This window comes from Perognathus longimembris, chromosome 20 (genome assembly GCF_023159225.1).
Source record: "Perognathus longimembris pacificus isolate PPM17 chromosome 20, ASM2315922v1, whole genome shotgun sequence".
NCBI classification, from domain to species: Eukaryota; Metazoa; Chordata; class Mammalia; order Rodentia; family Heteromyidae; genus Perognathus; species Perognathus longimembris.
The window spans coordinates 31,465,677-31,480,542 of NC_063180.1; the positions used below are offsets into that span (position 1 = coordinate 31,465,677).

General features: G+C 60.6%; 2 protein-coding genes and 1 non-coding gene across 3 annotated transcripts in view; 1 reads left to right on the plus strand and 2 right to left on the minus strand.

Annotated features, from left to right (window-relative positions):
* Positions 1–1,643: 1,643 nt before the first annotated feature.
* On the minus strand, positions 1,644–1,716 carry Trnar-ucg. Its single transcript has one exon. It is a non-coding gene; the product is annotated as a tRNA-Arg (tRNA).
* Positions 1,717–1,946: 230 nt separating this feature from the next.
* Polg (DNA polymerase gamma, catalytic subunit) lies at positions 1,947–14,832 on the plus strand. Its single transcript, XM_048329887.1, has 23 exons — positions 1,947–2,112; positions 2,651–3,410; positions 5,706–5,901; positions 6,303–6,467; positions 6,549–6,695; positions 6,805–6,884; positions 7,332–7,514; positions 7,596–7,747; positions 7,929–8,055; positions 8,439–8,675; positions 9,678–9,798; positions 9,928–10,014; positions 10,233–10,340; positions 10,571–10,731; positions 11,253–11,306; positions 11,406–11,523; positions 11,826–11,961; positions 12,043–12,289; positions 12,770–12,892; positions 12,993–13,161; positions 13,263–13,471; positions 13,906–14,066; positions 14,383–14,832. Exons 2-23 carry the CDS (start codon positions 2,800–2,802, stop codon positions 14,457–14,459), a joined length of 3,669 nt encoding a protein of 1,222 aa, XP_048185844.1. The 5' UTR covers positions 1,947–2,112; positions 2,651–2,799; the 3' UTR covers positions 14,460–14,832.
* Positions 14,653–14,866, minus strand: part of Fanci (FA complementation group I) — a 36,177-nt gene continuing 35,963 nt past the window's right edge. The window contains exon 38 of the mRNA XM_048329886.1: positions 14,653–14,767. Coding sequence (XP_048185843.1) covers positions 14,705–14,767 — 63 coding nt within the window. The 3' untranslated portion in view covers positions 14,653–14,704. The remainder of the gene's footprint in view (positions 14,768–14,866) is intronic.

Here is a 14,866-nt window from a genome sequence, read left to right on the forward strand (position 1 = left end):
ATTACAGCCTCCTGAGTAGCAAAAACTACAGACTTCAGTCACCAAGCACCTAGTGAATTTTTTTTTTTTTATAATTTCCTTTTTGCAGTTATGGGGTTTGAACTCAGAGCTTGGGTGCTGTGCCTGAGCCTCTGTGCTCCAGGCTAGTGTTCTACCATTTGCGCCACAGCACCATTCCTGGTTTTTGAATGGTGAATTGGAAATAAGAGTTTCATGGGACTTTCCTGCTTGAGCTGGCTTTGAACTGAGATCCTCAGACCTCAGCATTCTGTATAGCTAGGATGACAGGCGTGAGCCACTGCGCCTGGCTTGGTGAGTTACTTTATTATTTATTATTTATTTATTTATTTATTTATTTGGCCAGTCCTGGGACTTGGACTCGGGCCTGAGCACTGTCCCTGGCTTCTTTTTGCTCAAGGCTAGCACTCTGCCACTTGAGTCACAGCGCCACTTCTGGACATTTTCTATATATGTGGTGCTGGGGAATTGAACCCCGGGCCTCATGTATACGGAGCAAGCACTCTTGCCAGTAGGCCATATCCCCAGCCCCTTGATGAGGTACTTTAAAGATATGATTGAATACTCAAGTCAGAAGACTGAAGCAGACTCTTCTCCATAATTTGGGTGGGCTTCATCCAATCAGTCAGGTGAAGGCCTGAAGAGAAGAAGGCTGAGGTCTTCCATAGAGAAAGTGTGTCTTGTAGATTTTATGCCTGGCAGCTCCCATAGCTGTGCAAGCCAATTCCTTAACAGACATCTTTCTGCATGTCTTTTTCTGTCGCTGTCTCTGTCTCTGCCCGTCTCCCTTTCAGCCCTGGGCCGCGTGAATGCTACGTGAGTATTACAGCACCGAGCCACATCTTCAACTTGATTTCAATGTATTTTCTTTTTTTTTAATTAACATTTATTTATTGCCAGTCCTGGGGCTTGGACTCAGGGCCTGAGCACTGTCCCCTGACTTCTTTTTGCTCAAGGCTAGCACTCTGCCACTTGAGCCACAGCACCACTCCTGGCCATTTTCTGTATATGTGGTGCTGGGGAACTGAACCCAGGGCTTCATTTATAGGAGGCAAACACTCTGCCACTAGGCCATATCCCCAGCCCCCTTGCTACAGCGAATCTTTTTGGAGGGAGGTTATGTTTTCGTGAGCAATAAAACACACACACACACACAAAAACTAGTGATTACTAAACAACAGTAACAACACATACACACAACAACAAAAACACCCCAAAAAGTAGTCAGATGCTGGTGGCTCATGCTGTAATCCTAGCTACTCAGGAAGTTGAGATTTGAGTATAGGGAGCAAGTGTTCTTGCTCTCAGCAAAGCCAGATGTGTTTCAGGAACCTGGGCATCACCTCTCACCTGCCGCCCCGCCCTACTTGGCAACCAGCCTTCCTGTAAGGGGGCACCAGAGTCCCGATGGGGTGGTGGTTAGGGTTAGGGACAAAGCGGGGTTAAGCATCAGAACTGAAGAACTGACCAGGGCTGCAGAGGGAAGCAGCTATTAAGCTGATATTAAGCTGTGGTCAGCTGGCAGACTGTGAAGATCAAGAAGCTGCCCCGTTTAGTGAAGGTGCAGGAAGAAGTTTCATTCATAGGCTGAATGACTGGCCAAAAGCTAACCAACCGCTTCTCTACGACCGCGGCAGGACTCGAACCTGCAATCTTCTGATCCGAAGTCAGACGCCTTATCCATTAGGCCACGCGGCCTCCCGGCTGCTCAGCTGTCTTGGGTACCTTAAAGTGTCTTTACGTCAACAGGCGCGCTTGGGACCGACCTACCGGCTTCCGGAGGAGAGGGAGATTGGACCTCGGCTCCCGGCGTCCGCCGGGAGGACCCACCCGGAAGTCCCTCTTCCCCACCCGCGGGCGGACCGTTCCATTAGCCGCCCTCCCATTGGTCGCGCTGGGAGTCTGCCGCCCCCCCCCTGGAAGCCGCGGGACCCAGCGGGTCGCCGAAGGGAAGTTGCGGCTGCCAACGAGGCGCCCCGGCCGGCTGGAGGCTACACGCTACTCCGGGGCTGCGCAGGCCGCTCCGTGAGGAACGCCGCGTCGGGAGCCTGGGGTCGGGGACGCCGCCGACCAGAAGGCACCGGGCAGACCGAGGTTCGGCTGGGGGAAGCGGGGGGAGCCCGCGTCCCCTTCCCTCTGCAGGCCGGGCTCGAGGCCCGGAGCAGGGCGGCGGTCGGGCCCGGGGCGCGCCGGGGCCACCGGCCCTCGGGGCGGGGGACGGCCGCCCGCGTCCCCTCGCAGGGCGTGGGTGGGGACCTGGGGAGGACAGCAGCTAGCCAGGCGTCGGGTTCGAATCCGGGCGCTGGCCGCTGCCATCCTCCGAGCGCCGGCGGGGGGCACCCAGACCGCGCCCCTGGGCCACACTCCGGGCCCTGGCGCCCCATTGTACGGAGTTGGCAAACTTGGGGCCTTAATGGGAGCTCGCCCAAGGTCACCCAGCTTGCCAGAGAGCCGGAGCCGGGTGGAGAGAGTGGAGCCTGCGCCGTCCCGGCCCGGGGTTCACCGGCGGCTTCGGGTCCCCCCGGCAGGACGCCCGAGCGGCAGCCCCGGCCGGGGGAGGGGGGGTGGGGGTGGGGGTGGTGACGCCGCCCCGGCCCACGAGCGACCCCGGGTCGTCGCCTGTCTCCCGTAGGGTGGCGCGAGTGAGCCCGGCATGGTCGGATCGAGCGAGCCCCGCGGCCGGACCCGCCTCCCCGCGCGTCTCTGAGCTCGTGGAAGCAGCCAAGCTGGAGCCCAAGGCCAGGGGTCCCGGCGCCCCGCGGGCGGCTCCCTGCACCCACCATGCGCCGCCTGCTCTGGAAGCCGGCGGCGGGCGTCAGCGGCGGGCCCGGGCCGGCGCCAGCCGCGAGACGCCGGGCCTCCAGCTCCGGCCCCGGTCCCGGCCCCAGCGAAGGGCAGCGGCCGCCGCCAGCGCCGTCCTCGGGCCCCGCCGGGCAGGAGCGGCGCAACCCGCTGCACATCCAGATGCTGTCGCGAGGGCTGCGCGAGCAGATCTTCGGGCCCGGCGAGGAGCCGGTCGACCCCGCGGCGGTGCGCCGCGGCGTGGAGCACCTGCGGCGGCACGGGCTCTGGGGGCAGCCCGCCGCGGCCCTGCCCGACGTGGAGCTGCGCCTGCCGCGGCTCTACGGGGGCGACCTGGACCAGCACTTCCGCCTCCTGGCCCAGAAGCAGAGCCTGCCCTACCTGGAGGCGGCCAGCTGCTTATTGCAGGCCCAGCCGCCCCCCCGGCCCGCGAACTGGGCCTGGGCGCAGGGCTGGACCCGGTACGGCCCCGAGGGGGAGGCCGAACCCGTGGCCATCCCCGAGGAGCGGGCCCTGGTGTTCGACGTGGAGGTCTGCTTGGCAGAGGGAACCTGCCCCACGTTGGCGGTGGCCATATCCCCCTCGGCCTGGTGAGTAGGCTCCCTGGTCTGATTCAGCCGGCGCTGAGCCTCTTGTTCTGTGTTCCTCTAGGGCTGTGGGTTTGGGGCACTAAGCAGGCTGAACCCCAGATGCCTGGGGGTTCACTTTGTGGTGGGAACACAGCAAAGGGAGTGGCCATGGGGCCCGAGGGAGGACCATGTTGGTGATGCTTGTGACTGGACCCCGAGTCTGCTGGTGTTTGGCCTCTCTGACTCCTTCCCCTGGAGCTTGATGAGAAGTTAGTGGGAAAAAAAGACACTTCCATGACTTTTCTCTCAGTTCCTTTAGGTAGAGAAGTCTCCGTTTTTGTGGGATTGTCCTAGGCCCCGTAAAACATTCAGTGTCCCCAGATTCACCACCTCTGCTGGAGGTGGCAGTGCCCTCAGCCACCCCAAGCCTTGGTATCCAGACTTTCTCTTCTCTTTTGAAATAACTTTCTCAGTGCTACTTGAGTTTCCTTTCCAAATGGATTCCGGCAGCAGTTTTTCCCTATCCTTTTCCTTCATTCCAGGGTTAAAATACCATTTATAACCTTCATGCTTTCAGGCAGGGAAAGCACAGCTGTTGGCAGTTTCTTTTCCTTTTTTTTTTTTTAATTGTGGGGCTGAACTCTGGCCTGGGCCGCTGTCCCTGAGCTCCTGTGCTCAAGGCTAGGAGCCAAAGCACCACTTCTGGTTATCTGGTGGGTAGTAGGAGATTTCACACTCAGGCTGGCTTTGAACCTCTACCCTCAGATCTCAGCCTCCGCAGTAGGCAGGATTACAGGTGTGAGCCACCAGTCCCTGGACGGCAATTTCTTTATTCCCACTGGAAGCTACATCTTTGTAAAGAAAACTGAAATGTACAAGGTGAAGGGTCATGGAGGTGGGATGAGGACTGAGAAGAGCCAGCCAGGCCATGTCCTGTTGCTTCAGTTTAAGAGTCACCAATGCTTTGATGTCACCCACAGCTAGAGTATAGGGGAATGGCAGCCAGCATTTGAGTGATAAAGCAAAGTCATTCAGTGACAAGAGAGATAATTGTATCTGCTGCTCATGTTTTGGCTAAAGTTCCCTTGTCTTTTCTCTTCCGCCTCCTTTCTCCTCCTCTGTCTTTGCCACCCTCGCTCTGTTCTTGCCAGTGGTACTGAGGTATGCGTAGTCTGTCTGATGACAGAAGCCATGGCTGAGGCCAGGGCCTCTGCTGAGACTGTGGTGTGTATGGTGCCTGATGGCAGTCTACTTCTAACCTCTACGCCCTGCCACAGGGCGCCTCTCACCAAAGCCCTGATTGGAGGCAAGGGGCCTGGGGAGCCCTGGACAGCCCTGAGCCTTCCCCCAGGGCGGCTTCCCACAGGGTGGCCTCCCAAGGCTGTTTGTTGTCAGTCAGGTCATCAGGCTACGTTCCAGTCTGTGGAAGGCTCCCCCGGGCTGGCTGTCTTTTGGCTTCACACACAGCCGCAGCCGCCGCCACCGCCGGGGTTGTGTGCAGTAGCTGCACATGGAGGCTCCCCGAGCCTCTCCTCCCCGGGCTGATTCTAAGGACTTTTCAGCTTGAATCCCCTGGGTGAATTCCTGCTGTTTGGAGTGTGAGTTAGATGTTGCTCAGGTTTGGAGCGAGAACATTCCAGCTTTGCGGAGCCCCCTAGAGGCCGCAGGAGCTGTGAACAGCTGGGCTGCGCATGCGAGGCCTGGCCACGCACTGTGCTTGCTGGTGGGCCTGACCCTTCAGAACAGCTTGTGGCACACAGGCCGCAGCACCTGGGTGTTGCCTGTGTCAGTGCCGGGCTGACAGGCCTGCCTATCTGTCTCTTCCACCCCACTGGCACCTGTGCATACGTCCTGTCACCCCGGCCCCTCCTGCAATCTCGGGGGGCTCCTGTCACGGGCACAGCTGGTTCTGTCCAGGAGAGGCTTGGCAGTGCTAGGCGATTGGCCCTTGTGCGCATCTCAGCTCCAGCCCCATTGCTCTGGGCTCTCTGCCATCCTCCAGCCCCTCAGCATCCAGCTCAATACCGCTGTCTGTCTTGTGTCTGCTCATGTTCACAAACCCCCCAGCCAGGTGCAGACTCAGGGAGCCCCAGGCCCACCAAGCACCCCGATGACCCTAGCCCAAATCCACCTGCTCCCAGTATCACCGCTGTAGCGCTCAGCTCCTCTTTATCCTGGGAGTTAGAAGCAAAGCCTGTGATCCCACCCCCCCTGCCCTCCCCGGCCTCGGGAAGGTGAGGGACACCCGGCCGCCAGCGTGGGCAGGACGTGGTGGCAGGTGGCTGTGGTGACCCACCTGCCTCCTCACTGCCTCAGGTATTCCTGGTGCAGCCGGCGGCTGGTGGAAGAGCGCTACTCCTGGACCAGCCAGCTGTCGCCGGCTGACCTCATCCCGCTGGAGGCCCCTGCCGGTGCCAGCGGCTCCCCTCGCAGGGACTGGCAGGGGCAGTTAGTGGTGGGGCACAACGTGTGCTTTGACCGAGCCCACATCAGGGAGCAGTACCTGATCCAGGTAAGTGCACTGCTGCCCCCTGCAGCACCTGCACAGACCCCCCACTGACCCCCTGGGCTCTGCCCAGCCGCTCCGTCCCTCAAACAAGGCCTGAGGGGCCCTGGCCTGTGACACTGATGGGCAGCTGAGCTCCTTAGGCCCCAGTGTTGTTTGTAAGGAGATTCCGGGGCTTTTGGGGAGCCCAGTCCCAGGTAGCCGGAGGGCTGGGGGCCAGACCTAGAGCTCTGAAGGCCATTCTGGCCACTTAGTACCGGGAGGTTCTCCAAGCTGTGGCTGGCGTGTGTGTGTGTGTGTGTGTGTGTGTGTGTGTTAAGCAGACCCTCTAGCAGGTTAGGGACCTTCCTAATGGAGGCTCTGTGCAAGGCTGATGTGAGCTGGGGCTGCCCCCCCCCCCCCCCCAGGGCTCGCAACTGCGCTTCCTGGACACCATGAGCATGCACATGGCCATCTCAGGGCTCAGCAGCTTCCAGCGCAGCCTGTGGATGGCAGCCAAGCAGGGCAGACACAAAGCTCAGCAGCTCGTGCAGCGAGGCCGGAAGGCCCAGAACAAAGCCAACGGCCCAGTGGTGAGAGGTCACCGGGACCCCGGCCCCAGCCGCTGTCTGCCTGACACCAAGCTGACCTGGGGGCTCCTCCTTGTCCCCCAGATTTCCTCTTGGGACTGGATGGACCTGAGCAGTGCCAACAATCTGGCCGACGTGCACAGCCTGTATGTGGGGGGGCCGGCCCTGGAGAAGGAGCCCCGGGAGCTGTTTGTGAAAGGCAGCATGAAGGACATCCGGCAGAACTTCCAGGTATGTGTTAGCAGGAGCTTTAGGGAGGCGCAGCTGCCGGGTGTGGCCTGAGGCCCTTGGCGGCAGGGCGTGGCTGCCCGCCCAGCGCCTTCCTGTCACCTTGTGCCAGGACCTGATGGAGTACTGTGCCCGGGACGTGTGGGCCACCCACGAGGTGTTCCAGCAGCAGCTGCCACTCTTCTTGGAGAGGTGAGGGGGAGGCTGTGAATCCTGGGCTTGGGGCCTGGGATCTTTCTGGGCTGCAGGACTGGAGCCCCTCCCTGTCCACCTGTGCCCACGTGGGCCCTGGACTCTGGGTGTCCACAGTGGCCCGGATGCAGGCTTGGGCGGCAGTGTGGTCGGTTCTAGTGACGCAGTCAGTCGAGACGTGGTCCTCGGGCTCATGACTCAGTTTCTCAAAACACATGGGGAGGCACGCACTGTGCTTGCTGCCCAGGGTGCCGATCCGTGTTAGTCACTCTTCCCCTCATCACCCTGAAGGTGGGCTGCAACTCCATGCTGCAGATAAAGGAACTGAGGCTGGGGTGTGGCTGGTGCAGGTCTGACCCTATCTGCACAGGCACCGGGCTGTGGGGCAGTTGGAGTTGAACTTGCCTCCTGTGGTCATTGATGGCAGTCCTCCTCTTTGTCCCCTAGGTGCCCCCATCCAGTGACCCTGGCCGGCATGCTGGAGATGAGTGTCTCCTACCTGCCTGTCAATCAGAACTGGGAGCGGTACCTGGCAGAGGCCCAGAGCACCTACGAGGAGCTGCAGCGGGAGATGAAGAAGTCCCTCATGGGCCTGGCGGATGACGCCTGCCAGCTGCTCTCAGGAGACAGGTAGCCGGACTTCCGGTGGGGGGGGCCGGGCGGGTGGGGGCCGGGCCTTGGCTCAGCCTCGGCCTGCCCTGTGGAATGCAGGTATAGAGAAGACCCCTGGCTCTGGGACCTGGAGTGGGACCTGCAAGAGTTTAGGCAGAAGAAGATAAAGAAGGTGAAGAAGGAGCCAGCCTCGGCCAGCAAGTTGCCCGTGGAGGCGGCTGGGGCCCCCGGGGCTCCCCTGGATCAGGAAGGTGGGGAGTGGGGGGTGGCTGGGGCCCCCAGAACTCCCCCAGATCAGGAAAGTTGAGGGGCAGGACGTGGGGCAGAGCACGGGAAGGAAGGGGTCGCTCCAGTTTTGTTGGGATGCGTATACAGGGGGTCTTCCTTGGAGGCCTTTCTCCTGGTAAGACGCCCCCCCCCCCCCATGCACAGACCCCGGTCCCCCCAGTGAGGAGGAGGAGGCACAGCGAGACGTCGCTGTCCGTGCCTGTTTGCAGCAGCTGAAAGAGACTGCCCAGCTCCTCCCCAAGCGGACCCAGCACCTTCCTGGCCACCCTGGGTGAGGCTGCCTCCCGTCCCCTCGGGACACCCCCTCTGGGCTGTCACTCATTCAGCTGTCTCATGCACACCTCTGATGGCCTAGCATTTGGGCCTCAGTGGCAGAGATGAGGAGAGAGCAGCCAGTGGTCAGCTGGGGGCCAAGTTGCCAGCCTGCCCCTGCTTTCTACCCGCTGTGCGTCCAGGGCAGAGGGGAGGGCTCGGGGGGAGGGAAGTCCTAGGCACCTGCTTAGAGGTGCATGGGGTTTGGCCTGAGTTCCACAAAGGGGCCCTGGCCAGAACACCCCAAGGACGGGGCTCATTTGTGACCTGGGTCACTGGCAGCCCTGGGGCCTTGGAGGGTGGGTGGTACCAACTGTGCGTGCTCTCTTTGGTGGGGCACAGGTGGTACCGCAAGCTCTGCCCCCGGCTGGATGACCCTGCGTGGGCCCCCGGCCCCAGCCTCCTCAGCCTGCAGATGCGGGTCACCCCGAAGCTCATGGCGCTGACCTGGGACGGCTTCCCATTGCACTACTCAGAGCATCACGGCTGGGGCTACCTCGTGCCTGGGCGGCGGGACAACCTGGCCAGTGTGCCAGCGGGCACCAGCCTGGAGCCAGCCGGTGTGGCGTGCCCCTACAAGTGAGACTGGGGGCAGGGGCTGGGGAAGAACCGGGGTCTCTTCCCCATGGCTTCCTGCGCTCTAGGCCTCAGAGCCCTAGTAGGGCCCTGAAGGATGGCATCAGAGTGGGGAAGGGGTCTGTAATACGCAGAGGGAAGATTCTAGAAGTGGTCAGGGACAGCCTGTTTTCACTTTGTTTTCCCCTGAGGTGTAATTTGAGTGCTAATCAAATGCCACTTGTTGTTACTGAACCTTTTCAAGTGCTTATCTCATTTGTTCCCTAAGCAGCCCTGTGAGAGAGGCTGCCCTCACTTCACTTTTATTTATTTATTTATTTTTGCCAGTCCTGGGGCTTGAACTCAGGGCCTGAGCACTGTCCCTGGCTTTGTTTTGCTCAAGGCTAGCACTCTGCCACTTGAGCCACAGTGCCACTTCCGGCTTTATTTATACAATGCTGAGGAATCCAACGCAGGGCTTCACGTATGTGAGACAAGCACTTTACCACTAGGCCATAGTCCCAGCCCCCATCTTTTCCTTTTTTAGTTCTGCTTTGGGATAGGTCCTCCTGCCTCTGCCCTCATGTGGCTAGGATGATAAGCCCGTGCCACCTTGTCTCACCGATTTTAATTTTTACTTAAAATATTGGCGTTGGTGGGCTGAACTCAGGGCCGTGTGGTGGGGGAGTGCTCGGCTGCTGAGCTGCGGCCCCAGCCCTTGCCCGCATTTTATAACCGAGAAAGGTCTGGGAAAGCAAGCAGAGGCCCTGAGCTGTTGACCCACGGCACTGCAGTGGCCCAGAATGGAGGTCCGGGCTTGGCCAGAGCTGGCTTGGCCAGGCGTGGGCTGGGGGTGGCTGGCCCTGTGCTCTGATTTTTCAGTGTTCTACTTCAGACTGGGCCTGGCACCCCCAGCTTGCCCACGGTGTGTGCTGTCATTTTGGGTTTGCCACTGATCTGAGAAGGAAAAGGGAGTGGTGGGGGGCTGCTTGGCTCTGGTAACGAAAGGCAATTTCTCGTACCCAGGGCCATTGAGTCCCTGTACAGGAAGCACTGTGTGGCGCAGGGGAAGCCACGAGTGGAGCCCGGGGAAGTTGGCCTAGCCCAGGACCCCCCGCCTCTCGACAGCAGTGCCGTGTGGCACACGGTGAGGCCTCAGCCCTGGGGCGGGGGCTCTGCACCTTTGGCCGGAGGTGGGGGGGGGCAGCTTGGGCTGAGTAGCCTGCAGGGCAGGGCTGATGCACAGGGCCATAGCCTTACTTCCTCCCTCCCCCAGATGGAAGAGCTGGTCTGCCTGGATGTGGAGGCTGAGGCCAGTTTGGAGAACTCAGGCGCTTCGGAGCCAGGGCAGCCCCCAGCTCTGGTGAGTGGCACGGGCCTCTTGCCCACGCAGCTGTCCCTTCCCATGGTTCTCAGGTTTTTTGGGGGTGGAGCGGGGTTGGCGGGCCATGCTCCCACGAATGGAGCCTGCGACCTCACGGCTTCCCATCGCCCCCCAGCCGCCCCGTTTCCCATCCCACCCTGGCCCTTGCTGAATGCAGGTCCGGGAGCAGGGCCTGACCTAGGTGTGTGGCCCCACAGCCTGCTGCTGGTGGCCCCAAAGCCAGCCAACCCTCTTTCTACCATGGCAACGGCCCGTACAATGACGTGGACATCCCCGGCTGTTGGTTTTTCAAGCTGCCTCACAAGGTAAGTGAGATGCCCTCCCCCCCCCACCCCATGATGGGGCCCTTTGTGAGCACGCCAATAACGGCAGGTCGTGGGGGGTTAGGTGATGAGCTCATGTTACATCTAGTGCGTGGTAGGTGCCTCCACGCCCATGTGGCTGGCGGAGGGCACAGCCCCTGCTGCTGCAGGGAGAAGCCTGGCACCATGTCGCTTCTCCAGCTGGCAGCCACCCTGCCTCCTGTGTTCTCTAGGATGGTAACAGCTACAATGTGGGCAGCCCCTTTGCCAAAGACTTCCTGCCCAAGATGGAGGACGGCACCCTGCAGGCTGGCCCAGGTAGGGCCAGTGGGCCCCGAGCCCTGGAGATCAACAAAATGATCTCTTTCTGGAGGAACGCCCATAAACGGATCAGGTGGGTTGTGTGGAGGGCAGCAGTGGCCCGTGAACCCCTATCCAGGTGTCTGCAACCTGGGATCTTCCCCTCTCCACTGACTCAGCCTGACTGCCAGAGAGAGAACCTGGCCGGGGTCTGAGGCCTGGCCACATGTAGCCTCCCTCTCATCATAGGACCCGGATGGTCCAGCTGCTGGGCCTTGGGAGGTGGTTGGAGGCCCTGCAGGGCTGGGAGCTGGGTCTTGTAGCCCAGATGGCCAACGGTGGTTGCAGCTGCCAGGACCTATGAGCAGGGCTGGGACAGGTGGGCTCGGTCTGCCTTGTAGGTGTCTCCACGCCTCGGAGGGTCTGCAGCTGCGTGGAGGACTGGCCGCCTCATGGGCAGCCTGCTCTCGACTGCTGCTTACAGAGCCCAAGCTTTGAGCTGGGCTTCCCCGAGTCTGGTTAGTTAGCGAGGGCGGTAGAAGCTTCGATGCTGGGAAGGCAGTGTGGCTGGCGGGCTGGGGCTGGGGTACTGAGCCGCAGCCTGTGTCCCCACAGCTCCCAGATGGTGGTGTGGCTGCCCAGGTCGGCTCTGCCCCGGGCTGTGACCAGGTATGTGGCCTGCTGGGTGGTGGGACATGAGAACTGAGTGGGGAGGGGTGGATCCGGGGGCCAAGACAAGCTGCTGATCCTCGCCCCTGACCCTCCTAGGCACCCGGGCTATGACGAGGAAGGCCGCTATGGGGCCATCCTGCCCCAGCTGGTGACCGCTGGCACCATCACCCGCCGGGCTGTGGAGCCCACGTGGCTCACTGCCAGCAATGCCCAGGTATGTGCTGTCAGCACATCTGCTCCCTGGGCTTTGAGGATTTAGGAAGGGCCGGGCGGGGCTCTAGCCGTAGTCTGGCTTTAGCAGACCTGTTCTGGTGCCTGTGTCTGGCCACACAGGGAAGATATGACAGCCACTGTTCACGGAGCTCAGGTGAGGCCAGTCCCATGCTGGCCCCATCTCTGAGCCCTGCAGTGGGGCAGGGCACTCTTGAGCTGTCCCCTTAGGACAGACCTGGCACTTGGTCAACTCAGGCTCTGAAACCAGCTGTCTGGCTGGGTCTGACCTCCCTCTTCCTGCAGCACGACCGAGTGGGCAGCGAGTTGAAAGCCATGGTGCAGGCCCCGCCGGGCTACGTCCTTGTGGGTGCCGATGTGGACTCACAGGAACTGTGGATTGCGGCAGTCCTTGGAGACGCCCACTTTGCCGGCATGCATGGTGAGCAGGAGCGGGGCAGGGACAGGAGCCCAAGGCGACCTCTGCAGGTGTCACTGATCTTCCACCCTCCCCATCCCCCAGGCTGCACAGCCTTTGGGTGGATGACCCTGCAGGGCAGGAAGAGCATGGGCACTGATCTGCACAGCAAGACGGCCGCCACAGTGGGCATCAGCCGCGAACATGCCAAAGTCTTCAACTACGGCCGCATCTACGGGGCTGGGCAGCCTTTTGCCGAGCGCCTGCTGATGCAGTTCAACCACCGGCTCACAAGACAGGAGGCGGCTGAGAAGGCCCAGCGGATGTATGCCATCACCAAGGGCCTCCGCCGGTGAGCGTCAGGCCCGGAGGCCCACTTCCCTTAGCCTGTTCTATAGGTGGTGTGTAGTGGTCTTGCCTTGTGCCAAGCTGTCCTTTGGGCTGCTGTTGCCATGCTCTGGGATCCCAAGCTTAGAAGCTTGTGTGAGCGAGAGAGCAGACATGCTCACGGGTTGGTGCAGAGTGGTGTGGAAGGTAGAGCAGTGGTGCAGGGGCAGAGGCAGCCTGATCCTGGGAGGACAAAACCCGAGCAGGTTCCAGTGGTCCCGGCAGCTTCATGGGGTGTAGCTATGGCACCCACACTTGACTGGCTGACTTGCTACAGGAGGTACACCTCCATAGGTGGAGTAAGGGGAGGCCTCTGCATGCCCAGCAGGTTGCACTGCCTCAGACCACATGAAGGGTGCCCAGGGGCCGGGGGGCGGGGCCATGGCTGTGTGCACCTGCGGCACGGCCAGAGCCTCCCTCTGGTGACTGGCAACGCTACCTCCAGGTACCGCCTGTCAGATGAGGGTGAGTGGCTGGTCAGACAGCTAGACCTTTCCGTGGACAGGACAGAGGATGGCTGGATTTCCCTGCAAGATCTGCGCAAGATCCAGAGAGAAGCTTTACGGAAGTAAGCACTTCCATGTGGAGGCAGGGATGGGTGCAGCTTTGGGTGACCCCAAAGCTGGGGTGCTGGCTCAAAGACACAAGGCTGTCCACCTGGTCTCCAGGTCACGCCGGAAGAAGTGGGAGGTGGTCACCCAGCGGGCGTGGATGGGGGGCACAGAGTCAGAAATGTTCAACAAGCTGGAGAGCATTGCTACATCTGATACCCCACAAACCCCGGTACTGGGCTGCCGCATCAGCCGGGCGCTGGAGCCCTCGGCTGTCGGGGGAGAGGTACGTTGCCCTCTTGGAGCATGAAGAAGGGGCAGAGGGATAGTAGGGGTCTCTGTGGAGGCCCTGCCTCCCCCGTGCCCTCATTTGCCCTGTTCCCCTAGTTCATGACCAGCCGCGTAAACTGGGTGGTGCAGAGCTCCGCCGTGGACTACCTGCACCTCATGCTGGTGGCCATGAAGTGGCTGTTTGAGGAGTTCGCAATTGATGGGCGCTTCTGCATCAGCATCCACGATGAGGTCCGCTACCTGGTGCGGGAGGACGACCGCTACCGCGCCGCCCTGGCCCTGCAGATCACCAACCTCCTGACCAGGTAGGCACGCGTGTGTGCGTGCTTGCACTTTCACTGCACTTGACACGAGGGAGGCCCAAGGAGTGGCCTCATTGGCTCCTTGAAGAACACACCATCCCCTCCCCCTTCAGTCGCATAATTTAGCCCAGCGCAGAGAGCATTTTTCCCAACGTGCCAGTTCTGCTAGCAGAACTGCTGGGGAATGTGAGCAAACAGATCACCCGGGAGCCAGCCTGGGAACCAGGACAGAATCCTCACCAAGAAGCAGACATCACCCAGGGCCACCACTTCCCTGGAGACCTGCCCTCAGGTCCTCCCCTATTTCCCAGCGAGACCTCAGGAGCTGAGGCCGTGCTTGGCAATTGGGCTTGACTTTCCTGGCCTCCCGGGTGAAGGGGTGAGAGGCCCCATGGGGCTGTGTGCACAGCAGGCTGAGTTGGGGCGGGCTTTTGCAGGTGTATGTTTTCCTACAAGCTGGGTCTGAAGGACTTACCCCAGTCAGTGGCCTTCTTCAGTGCGGTGGACATCGACCAGTGCCTCAGGAAGGAAGTGACCATGGACTGCAAAACCCCCTCCAACCCAACGGGGATGGAGAGGAGATACGGGGTTCCCCAGGGTGAGTGGATACAGTGCCTCTGTTCGTATAGAGCCTGGGCTGGCCCACAGACTTGGGGTCCTACTCTGCCAGTGCAGGCTGTTGGTGACAAAGACCTCATTTAGGTCTAGTGCAAATGAAGACATGGAATATCCAGCTGTTCTACGGTTTATTGTCCAGGTCAAAGTGCATTCTTAGGTGCAAAAAAGCTTGTGCAAAAAGAGGCAACATGTCAACCAGTTTGTACCTCTCCAGACCGACCCCCACTTTTCCTTAGCACGAGTTGGCCCCTCCTCACTGGTAGGAGGCAGCCTGGCCACTTTGCACTGTCTTTCAGGTGAAGCGCTGGACATTTACCAGATCCTTGAACTCACCAAAGGCTCCTTGGAAAAACAAACCCAGCCAGGACCCTAGCTCTGCCTGGACAATGAATTTGCTCCTGTGGAGCTTTCGTGGGCGGCACAGCTCGCACTCAGGCTCTCACCTGTGCTTCTGCAAAAATGCTGCCTGCAGCTGGCGCTCGGCAGGGGGACCTGCCAAGAAGGCACGGTAGGGCTCACGGGCGGCAGCCAAGATGTCAGCGGGGCCGTGACGCAAAGGCCTGTGAGGGAACTAGGAATCCTGGCAGAAGCCCCAAAGTCCACATTAACTCAGGCGTTTCATTTTTTCCTTTTCTTCTTGACTGGTTCTTCGTCCTGTCCGCTGTGCTCTGGTGCAGGGACCTAGGGGGCAGAGGGACGCTGAGGTGTGCTGCTCTGTGGCAGTGAAATAAACAAAAAAACCCTGACTTGGTTTCCACCTCCTTTGGCTCCAGAAGTGAA